Source organism: Lucilia sericata, unplaced genomic scaffold, assembly GCF_015586225.1.
Source record: "Lucilia sericata isolate MDLA Ls3-8-SP2 unplaced genomic scaffold, ASM1558622v1 Contig000632F_arrow, whole genome shotgun sequence".
NCBI classification, from domain to species: Eukaryota; Metazoa; Arthropoda; class Insecta; order Diptera; family Calliphoridae; genus Lucilia; species Lucilia sericata.
This window is the reverse complement of record NW_023994638.1, coordinates 115,681-127,500: the sequence shown is the minus strand read 5'-3', so window position 1 is coordinate 127,500 and position 11,820 is coordinate 115,681. Positions and strand designations below refer to the sequence as shown.

Sequence of the window (11,820 nt, the reverse complement as noted above, 5' to 3'; positions counted from 1 at the left end):
AATATTTATAGTTTTAAACTAAACATAAACAAGCCCTAAAAAGTTATGTCAAATGTGGTTTAAAACTAAAAACAACAGTTACAAAAAACATTGAAAATAATTACAAAATTTTTCTTCTTAGAGATCACAAAGGTCTTTTATTAAATATCGTTTACATAAATTTTTTGTTTAAAAAATAATGATAATACTTTACTTATTGTTTCCACCAACCTGAAGAGGCAGAAGAGGAAGCAGAAGAAGATGCGGAAGCAGCTCCGTAGCCATAGCCGCCAGCGCCGCCATGACCACCGAGACCGGAACCGTAACCACCAGCACCACCATGACCGGAACCATAACCACCAGCACCACCATGACCGGAGCCATAGCCGCCAGAGCCATAACCGCCAAGACCTCCAGCTCCACCGGAACTATAACCAATAGAGCCGCCGCCAAAACCACCAATAGCTTTACCAGCATGACCGCCAGCACCATAACCACCATGTCCAGAGCTATAACCACCTGAACCGCCAAGTCCAGAGGCATAACCACCGAGACCTCCTAAACTAGCAGATCCTCCATAACCTCCATGGCCACCAGCACCACCAAAACCACCGCTAGATATACCAAAACTTTTAACAGATTTGCGAGCAAAGCCACCAGCGCCACCATATCCGTAACCACCACCAACACCTACAGATTTACCGGCCCAAACACCACCGCTACCAAATCCGCCTCCTAAACCACCTCCTAAACCGCCTCCTAAGCCACCGCCTAAACCGCCACCATGACCACCTGCTCCTCCATAGGAAACTGCTGGTACAGCAAAAGAACCATGACCAGCACTAGCATGTCTAGACACAGAGCCACCGAAACCACCACTATGAGCACTGCTAACGGCACCAGCAAAACTGCCTGATGAATGGCCACCAAAACCACCACCGCCGCCACCATGTCTACCGCCAGGCAAATAGCCACCACCAGCACTAACAGCAGACAAAGATGCTAAAACCACTACGAAAGCCTGCAGCAAAGAAAACAAAATAATATAATTTATTTTTTTAAGGAAATGTTATCCATACCTTCATTTTTCTAAAAATTGTTTCTAATGCTTATCCACTTCAAATGCTCTTGAATGTTGGAATACTTTAATCACTCAAAAGTGTTTGCAATTTATAGTAGAATTAACATTTTCGAATTATTCTTAATCATAAATCTTCTGCATATATTTTTTAAAATTTTTTTTTCTGCTAAAAAATAATTTTCTTTGTTTTATTTTGGGTTTTTTTCTGCAATAATTATTTCTTATTTTTTCATCTTCATTCAATCAATGTTTAACTAATGTTTTTGCAGTTTTTGCTAAAAGATTCTAATTTTTTTTTTGTTTTAATTGATTGTGCTATTTAATTATATTTTTTTTACTTTTTCGTTCATGTTCTTATTGATCATTTAAAATCAACGGGGGGGTTAAAAGTCGTCTAGCTTCAAAATGTTTTATTAACAATAATAATTAACGAATATTAATAACCAATCATTGACTTCAAAATGGGATTTATTTATTTGCAAATTGTTGTTGTGTTAGGTTAGTTTTGAAAGGTGAAAAACTTAATCGATTAACACGATACGTAGGGGGGAAAATGTCAATATCATTTTTAAACGATTTAAATAAAGTGCAAGATTAGAAAGTGTTTCCGTTTTAATTTTAAATTAATTTAGTATGAGATTTAATTTTAAATTTGGCCACAACACACAGTAGAAATAACTATAGAATTAATGGTAAAATATATAAATATTCCAAAAGCAAACAAATGATAATACAAAATTATAAAATGTAGCAGACACTGCTCAAAGAAGAAAACATTATGTTATTTTGTGGATCAATTATCGGTCAATATATATTTATGTTTTTCCAGTTTTTTAATATTTTAACTATTATTCAATTTCTTTATTAAATATATATAATATACATATTTATACCTATTTCTGAAATTAAAAATCTTTTTTGCGTCATCAAGAAATTGAGAGGTGGAATATTTGTAAAATCGTTTAACTTTTCAAATATCAAGATATGTAATATTTCGAAGAACTCATATTCAATCCAACAGGTTAGTTAATTAAATTGATATGAATTAGGTAATTACAGACTTATAAGAGTTTAAGTATTTCAATACAAACAATTAATAATGTAAGAATAAAATTTAAAATTATAATATTTTAATGAACCCAATGATACCACATAGATGTTAAAAAAATTAAGAAAGGATAGATAGCCTTGTTGTTACATTAATATTATATCAATTTTAAAAAAGAAGCACAGTTCTAGTTCAGTTCTAGTTCAGTTCTAGTTCAGTTCTAGTTCAATTATTCAGTTCTAGTTCAGTTCTAGTTCAGTTCTAGTTCAGTTCTAGTTCAGTTCTAGTTCAGTTCTAGTTCAGTTCTAGTTCAGTTCTAGTTCAGTTCTAGTTCAGTTCTAGTTCAGTTCTAGTTCAGTTCTAGTTCAGTTCTAGTTCAGTTCTAGTTCAGTTCTAGTTCAGTTCTAGTTCAGTTCTAGTTCAGTTTTTTAGTTTCTAGTTCAGTTCTAGTTCAGTTCTAGTTCAGTTCTAGTTCAGTTCTAGTTCAGTTCTAGTTCAGTTCTAGTTCAGTTCTAGTTCAGTTCTAGTTCAGTTCTAGTTCAGTTCTAGTTCAGTTCTAGTTCAGTTCTAGTTCAGTTCTAGTTCAGTTCTAGTTCAGTTCTAGTTCAGTTCTAGTTCAGTTCTAGTTCAGTTCTAGTTCAGTTCTAGTTCAGTTCTAGTTCAGTTCTAGTTCAGTTCTAGTTCAGTTCTAGTTCAGTTCTAGTTCAGTTCTAGTTCAGTTCTAGTTCAGTTCTAGTTCAGTTCTAGTTCAGTTCTAGTTCAGTTCTAGTTCAGTTCTAGTTCAGTTCTAGTTCAGTTCTAGTTCAGTTCTAGTTCAGTTCTAGTTCAGTTCTAGTTCAGTTCTAGTTCAGTTCTAGTTCAGTTCTAGTTCAGTTCTAGTTCAGTTCTAGTTCAGTTCTAGTTCAGTTCTAGTTCAGTTCTAGTTCAGTTCTAGTTCAGTTCTAGTTCAGTTCTAGTTCAGTTCTAGTTCAGTTCTAGTTCAGTTCTAGTTCAGTTAGTTCAGTTCTAGTTCAGTTCTAGTTCAGTTTAGTTCAGTTCTAGTTCAGTTTAGTTCGTTCTAGTTCAGTTCTAGTTCAGTTCTAGTTCAGTTCTAGTTCAGTTCTAGTTCAGTTCTAGTTCAGTTCTAGTTCAGTTCTAGTTCAGTTCTAGTTCAGTTCTAGTTCAGTTCAGTTCAGTTCTAGTTCAGTTCTAGTTCAGTTCTAGTTCAGTTCTAGTTCAGTTCTAGTTCAGTTCTAGTTCAGTTCTAGTTCAGTTCTAGTTCAGTTCTAGTTCAGTTCTAGTTCAGTTCTAGTTCAGTTCTAGTTCAGTTCTAGTTCAGTTCTAGTTCAGTTCTAGTTCAGTTCTAGTTCAGTTCTAGTTCAGTTCTAGTTCAGTTCTAGTTCAGTTCTAGTTCAGTTCTAGTTCAGTTCTAGTTCAGTTCTAGTTCAGTTCTAGTTCAGTTCTAGTTCAGTTCTAGTTCAGTTCTAGTTCAGTTCTAGTTGCAGTTCTAGTTCAGTTCTAGTTCAGTTCTAGTTCAGTTCTAGTTCAGTTCTAGTTCAGTTCTAGTTCAGTTCTAGTTCAGTTCTAGTTCAGTTCTAGTTCAGTTCTAGTTCAGTTCTAGTTCAGTTCTAGTTCAGTTCTAGTTCAGTTCTAGTTCAGTTCTAGTTCAGTTCTAGTTCAGTTCTAGTTCAGTTCTAGTTCAGTTCTAGTTCAGTTCTAGTTCAGTTCTAGTTCAGTTCTAGTTCAGTTCTAGTTCAGTTCTAGTTCAGTTCTAGTTCAGTTCAAGTTCAGTTCTAGTTCAGTTCTAGTTCAGTTCTAGTTCAGTTCTAGTTCAGTTCTAGTTCAGTTCTAGTTCAGTTCTAGTTCAGTTCTAGTTTAGTTCTAGTTCAGTTCTAGTTCAGTTCTAGTTCAGTTCTAGTTCGGTTCTAGTTCAGTTCTAGTTCAGTTCTAGTTCAGTTCTAGTTCAGTTCTAGTTCAGTTCTAGTTCAGTTCTAGTTCAGTTCTAGTTCAGTTCTAGTTCAGTTCTAGTTCAGTTCTAGTTCAGTTCTAGTTCAGTTCTAGTTCAGTTCTAGTTCAGTTCTAGTTCAGTTCTAGTTCAGTTCTAGTTCAGTTCTAGTTCAGTTCTAGTTCAGTTCTAGTTCAGTTCTAGTTTAGTTCTAGTTCTGTTCTAGTTCTGTTCTAATTCAGTTCTAGTTCAGTTCCACTTTTGTCCCAATGTGCAGTTCATTTCTAGTTCCGTTCTAAATAAGTTTTATTTTATATTGATTTTTAAAAATATTTTCTAATAATACGATTTTAATTTTGTCCCACTGTGCAGTGTGGATTTAACCACTTAAGTCGATGTTAATAAAACAATAAATAAATTATATAATATTCAATTAACTATAATTTATCATGTCACACAAATTTCTTAATTTTTTTATTGATAGATATAATTGTGTTTATAGTTAACAAGTTTTTGTCTTAAGTCTTTTGATTTTTCTGACTAAATAGATAATTATTCATCCAATTGTTTGTTTGAATAAGAAATTAAATGTTTCTTTATCTTTCTGAATTTAACTTTAATGAAATATGTATGTTTGCAAAATTTTGATTGAAAAGTTTATTTCTTAACGCATTTGTTTAATCACTCATTGTTTTAAGCTGAAACAAAATGCGCACTTCAATAATTACAAATACATATACTAATTTCCATACTTTTATTTATTCCAAGCAAATAATAAAAATTATAAAATGCCTCTGTAGCATAAATGTGTAATAGAATACTTTGATTTTTTTTTTATTAATTTTTTTGAATTGTAACGGAGTTTTCCATATTTATAAAATATTTTTGTTATATTTTTTAAGCTTTTATTCTTTGTTAAGTAAAGCTTAGCAAATATTTAATAAATTTTAAATATTAAAAACTTTTACAAATTGTATTGTATTTAGCAAAAGATGGCTCTATTTAGCGCTATTAACAGTCATAACAACACTTCTGTTAAGTATGAATAAAAAGCTTTTTTAAGTTTTTGTCAAAAGCTTAACTTAAGTTTTTTATGGTTTCACTTACTGTGTTTTTAAATCGATGGGTTAAACAGGTTCAATGTCAAGTACGTAAAAATGAAAGTAAAGTAGTGAAACATACCTGTATCTTCTTTTATTACGTGAGTCATGTTTTTAGAGTTTATTGTCTTTTATGGCTTTTTTGAAAACAAAAAAGATATAAAGTAAGAAAAAGATTTATGTTTGACAGCTATTGTAATAATAACAATTGTGTTTTGTATAAAATGTTTAAAATTACTTTGATTGGTTTCGCTTGTCATGTAAATGAATAAGAGGAGTTTTTTAAAGCTTTAATCAAGAACTTCAGGTTTGGAGTAAAAAATAAGAAGGAAGTATTTAGAATAGGATTTTTTTAACAATATTTTAAAATTTATATGATTAATAAAATATGTATAGGTATAGAAATGGAAATCTTTAAACAATAAATTTTTATAGCTGCAGACATTTGCGCTTCAAGTGACTCCCTAATGTCAAAAAACACTAGTTGATTCATTCAAAAAATTCAAAAAATAAAAAGTTGACAACAATTTATCATAAGCTTTTAAATGCAACAAACAAACATCATTTCATCGGTTAATATGCGTTAATTCTATTATAAACTAATAAGCTGCGCTTCTGTCTTAAGTCTTTTGTTTTGTTATAAAGAAAAAAATAAAATAATGAAAACATACGCACGAGAGCTGGTCATGTAAATGGTATCAGTTCATGAAACTTTAATTTTTAAAAATACAATATAAAAACTTATTAATATTCATCAACATACTTTTCCAAATGTTTTTAACAAACTACTGGGTGGAGTACGTGTGTGGAGTTCTTAATTTAATTTCCCAGGTTGTGAATTGGTGCGAGATATGGCGCGGACAAAAAATGATCTTATTATACAAACTCTCGTATGCTAGAAAATGGTGAAACAATTTAATACTACATCATTTCTAAAGAGAACAAAATTAAATAATTTTTGAGTTAGTAATGAATTCAAAGAAATTGTTTACAAATCAAATTATTTACGTTGTTTTTATTGTGAGATTTAATATAATTTTTAATGAATAATATAAACCTTTAAATTTCTCAAACTGTGATTAATAATTTGAATTAAAATTGTGCCTAGATTTTCGATCACTCTTGTTTACTAATTTTTATTTGAAAAATAAAAATTCTATTTTTAAAATCCGCAAATATTTTAATAATATTCATGAATTAAATAAGACTGGTTTTATAATAAATTTATGCTAAAGATAAAATTTTGATGTTGAATTAATTAACTAACTACTAACTAACTAACTAACTAACTAACTAACTAACTAACTAACTAACTAACTAACTAACTAACTAACTAACTAACTACTAACTAACTAACTAACTACTAACTAACTAACTAACTAACTAACTAACTAACTAACTAACTAACTAACTAACTAACTAACTAACTAACTAACTAACTAACTAACTACTACTAACTAACTAACTAACTAACTAACTAACTAACTAACTACTAACTAACTACTAACTAACTACTAACTAACTAACTAACTAACTAACTAACTAACTAACTAACTAACTAACTAACTACTAACTACTAACTAACTAACTAACTAACTACTAACTAACTAACTAACTAACTAACTAACTAACTAACTAACTAACTAACTAACTAACTAACTACTAACTAACTAACTAACTACTAACTAACTAACTAACTACTAACTAACTAACTAACTAACTAACTAACTAACTAAACTACTAACTAACTAACTAACTAACTAACTACTACTAACTAACTAACTAACTAACTAACTACTAACTAACTAACTAACTAACTAACTAACTAAACTAACTAACTACTACTAACTAACTAACTAACTAACTAACTACAACTAACTAACTAACTAACTAACTACTACTAACTAACTAACTACTAACTAACTAACTAACTAACTAACTACTAACTACTAACTAACTAACTAACTACTAACTAACTACTAACTACTAACACTAACTAACTAACTACTACTAACTAACTACTAACTAACTAACTACTAACTAACTAACTAACTAACTAACTAACTAACTAACTAACTAACTAACTAACTAACTAACAACTAACTAACTAACTAACTAACTAACTACTACTAATACTACTAACTAACTAACTACTACTAACTAACTAACTAACTACTAACTAACTAACTACTAACTAACTAACTACTAACGAACTAACTAACTAACTAACTACTAACTAACTAACTAACTAACTAACTAACTAACTAACTAACTAACTAACTAACTAACTACTAACTAACTAACTAACTAACTACTACTAACTAACTAACTAACTAACTACTAACTAACTAACTACTAACTACTAACTACTAACTAACTAACTACTAACTACAACTAACTAACTAACTAACTAAACTAACTAACTAACTACTAACTAACTAACTAACTACTAACTAAACGAACCTAACTAACTAACTACTAACAACGAACTAACTAACTAACTACTAACTAACTAACTAACTAATACTACTACTAACTAACTACTAACTAACCTAACTTAACTAACTAACTAACACTAACTAACTAACTAACTAACTAACTAACTAACTAACTACTTAACTAACTAACTAACGAACTAACTAACTACTAAACTAACTAATCGAACTACTTAACTAACTAACTAACGAACTAACTAACTAACTAACTAACTAACTAACTAACTAACAAACAACTAACTAACGAAACTAACTACCTAACTAACTAACTACACTAACTATCTAACTACTAACTAACTAACTAACTAACTTCTAACTAACTAACTAACCTAACGAACTAACTAACGTACTAAATAAGTAACTCTTGGATCAGAGCCTTTTCCATACTGACGTATCAATATGGCCACCAACATTTCATTCAATATTAAATCGATCATTATTCCAAATAAAGTATTAATTACAGTACTCACTGGCAAGTACTACTTATATTAACATTAGGTATACTAATAATCCTTAAGCATTTCAAGCCATATTTATATAAATAAGTGGAAAAAATCTGCCAACTCTTTTAAGGATACTTCTCCTACAATGTGGATTCCATAGTGTTCGAATCATTTAAAGCAACTGATGGAATGATGTGAAGTTATAAATCAATTAATGCAATCCTCGTTCAAGAATTACGATATTTTAATTTATATGTGTATGACATTTTATTCTAATGCCAATATTAGGGAGGCCCACTAAAACAACAACAACAAAAATTCTTATATTAGTTAAAGTTAAAATTGTTCAACAAATTGATTTCATATTTAATTTCTCCTAAATTTTAAAAGATACACTTTTCTAAATACTCGATCAATCGACTTTTTCAGCGACCATCCTATTATTTAAACATGATCAATCTAGGGCTTAGTTAATTTTGTGCATTGCAAAATAGAACTATAAGTAGCTATTAATGATCAATTAAACACACCCTCATAAATATTTAAATAAAAACAAATATACTTATACATACTACAAACAACATCATTATTAATAGATATTTAAATTTTAGACAGAAATGATTCGTCAGAGCCGAAGCAGAGCTTATTACAGCAAATTTCTATTTTTTTAAACTTTTAGCTTCGTATATATAAGTTTATCATTTCGTTTGTAATTTCTACAATATATAGTTTTCCGGCCTCATAAAGTATATGTTTTCTGGATTCTTATATATAGTGGAGTAGATTAACCTATGTCTGTCTGTCTGCCTTTCTGTCTGTCTGTCCATCTGTATGTTTATTGAAATCAATTTTCTGCAGACCCTAGTTATCTTGGGAATCCAAATCTTAAATAATTCTGTCGGACATGCTTTCTAGAAGTTTTCTATTTAAAATCAGTAAGATCGGTCTATAAATAATTAATATATGAGCAAAAATCCGAGACAATTTTTGTATATGTAAGTAAGTCTAAAATGCCAAAATACAATCTTCCTAAATGTCTTAATTTTAAAAAAGAAACACCTGAACACTTATTATTTAATGACTACAAAATAAATTATTTTAATATACAATAAAAACTAAAGTATTTTTCCTCGTAAAAAGCATCAATAAAATATGAAGATGTTTTCTTCAAAACAATTACAGCTTAAATCAAAACAATAAATACAACTATCTTGTAATTAATATCAAATCAAAAATTTCACATTCACTATCCGGCTCAAGGGGGATTTACCAACAAAAACTACGTAAGATTTTTCACAATTTCAAATTACTTTAAAGATGATTCTTAAATTTAAATACATTTATTTGTAAAATAATAAATAGAAAGTGAAATTAACTAATTGCTGGTTATTAATTGAATAAATACATATTAACGTCAGCGAAAAAAATAGAAACAAATAAATAGAACTACTGAACTATAGAACTTAATTTATAGAATGTTTTAAATATTATTGAAACGAAAAAAAAAAAAAAAAACGAAAAATAATTCAAAACAGAAATTGAAAAAATAAAAAAGATAAATCGCTATGATATTAAACGTTGGTTTTCCCAAACTATTAAACACGCTCGAAATTAATTATAGTCATTTCTGTACGATTACAATAATAAGTTGAATTCAAATAAAAAACAATTGTTTGGTTTTTATTTAAGTGATCATAAACGACTAAGAGGGGAGCTACTATGAAAATTATAATAATAAAGTACTAGATGAATAATAAGGGAAGTATACTGGGGAATTCTGATAATTCCACAAAATTCAACAGTTACTTCAGTCTTATTTTTCAAAGAAGGAAAATGGTTTTACAAAAGCTTTTAAACATTTAGTATACATATGTATGTATATCGGTCGTCATTCAGTCTTTTAAATTATTACTTTCTTTGTTTAACTATTTAGAAGAAAAAACTTTGATGTAGTGAGCTATTACACCACCTTAAATGATAAATGAAGAAGCTCTAAATGAACTTGTTTTTTTATATTATTCTCTACACTTGATAATTGAAAGTTTAAAAAGCAAAAGTAGCTATCTACACTTTTGTATCTTCTTTATTTATTTCCGATTTTCCTGATTTTTTATAGGAAGCTACTCAAAAGCATGTCTGACAGACAGACAGACAGACAGACAGACAGACAGGCAGACAGGCAGACAGACAGACAGACAGACAGATAGACAGACAGACAGACAGACAGACAGACAGACGGACGGAAGGACGTACTGACAGACATATCTACACTTTTGTATCTTTTTATATATTTCCGATTTTCCTGATTTTCTATAGGAAGCTACTCAAAAGCATGTCTGATAGACAGACAGACAAACAGATAGACAGACAGACAGACAGACAGACAGACAGACAGACAGACAGACAGACAGACAGACAGACAGACAGACAGACAGACAGACGGACGGACGTACTGACAGACATATCTTAATCGACTCCGCTATCTATAAGAACCAGAATTAGTTGTATGTATACATTTAATATATACCATTCTCACGAAGATAAAGGATATAATAATGGAGATTGTTAACTTTACTTCTAAACCTTTTATTCTCTCACTTATTCCGTAACATCAGAATGGATATACTAATTCCAACTTCATATCTTAATATTTAAAAACTAATTACTACTGATGACGACATTAGAATTAAAATTGATGACGACACAATAATTGTTCAACCAGCACCCTCATACTACAACAACAACAACAAACACATCATGTTAAATCAATACAAAACTGCTGCATGAGATTATAGCTGGGAATATTGTGGAAATAAAGTCAAAACAAAATCAAAAATGATAATAAAAGCTTAAAGAAACATGCCTAGAATAATATATTTTCCCTGCTGGAGTATAAATGTGAAGGTTTCTGTATCCAGACATTTCAGTTTATTGCAAAGTTTCTAATCAAACGTACTATAAAGAAGCATTAATTTAGTGCTTAAACATTTTATTAAAAAAGTTTTAGATCCGGTACGGTTTACATCTAGATAAAAAGGATTACCATGAAACGCTTCATAGTTTTGCTGCTGTTGGTGGGTGTAGTTACAGCTACTCCTACTTTACATAAATTGAAGAAGAAGTTATTGCTTGGCGGTGGCGGAGGAGGAGGTGGTTTTGGTGGTGGTTATGGAGGCGGCTACGGAGGTGGTGGCGGCGGTGGTTATGGTGGTCATGGCTATAACCAAGGCGGTGGCGGTGGAGGCTACCAAGTCATAGCTGTTAAACAAGTTCCCGTCTATACCGTACAAAAAGTTCCTGTTAGCTACGGTGGTGGCGGCGGCGGTGGTTATGGTGGCGGCGGTGGTCATGGAGGCTACGGTGGTCATGGAGGCTACGGTGGTCAAGGTTATAGTGGTGGTGGCCAAGGTGGATATGGCGGTCAGGGAGGTTACGGCAGCCAAGGAGGTTACGGCGGTCAGGGAGGCTATGGCGGTGGTGGCCAAGGCTCTTATGCCTCTAGCAATGCCGGTAGTTATGGTAGCGGTGGTGGCGGTTATGGCGGTCATCCGGGTGCCGGCGGTGGTTGCAACTCCTGTGGAGGTGGTAATCAACTTTATGGCGGTGGTGGCAGCAGCAGTGGTTCTTATGCTACAGCCAGTGCCCAATCATCGAGTGGTAGTTACTCGCATGGTTGGTAAACCCATCGGATTTGTAAAATGTGTTGTTAGTTTAAGTACTTTGTAAAATAAATTTTGTAAAAAACTAGTC

The 11,820-nt window shown here is 31.0% G+C and overlaps 2 protein-coding genes across 2 annotated transcripts; one reads left to right on the top strand and one right to left on the bottom strand.

Annotated features, from left to right (window-relative positions):
• Window positions 1-114: 114 nt before the first annotated feature.
• LOC119606880 (glycine-rich cell wall structural protein 2-like) lies at window positions 115-1,126 on the bottom strand. The gene is made up of 2 exons (XM_037960534.1): window positions 1,059-1,126; window positions 115-1,000 (listed from the first exon to the last, which is right to left on the bottom strand). Exons 1-2 carry the CDS (start codon window positions 1,062-1,064, stop codon window positions 194-196), a joined length of 813 nt encoding a protein of 270 aa, XP_037816462.1. The 5' UTR covers window positions 1,065-1,126; the 3' UTR covers window positions 115-193.
• Window positions 1,127-10,971: 9,845 nt separating this feature from the next.
• On the top strand, window positions 10,972-11,820 carry LOC119606882 (glycine-rich cell wall structural protein 2-like). The gene has a single exon (XM_037960536.1). It carries the CDS (start codon window positions 11,115-11,117, stop codon window positions 11,748-11,750), a length of 636 nt encoding a protein of 211 aa, XP_037816464.1. The 5' UTR covers window positions 10,972-11,114; the 3' UTR covers window positions 11,751-11,820.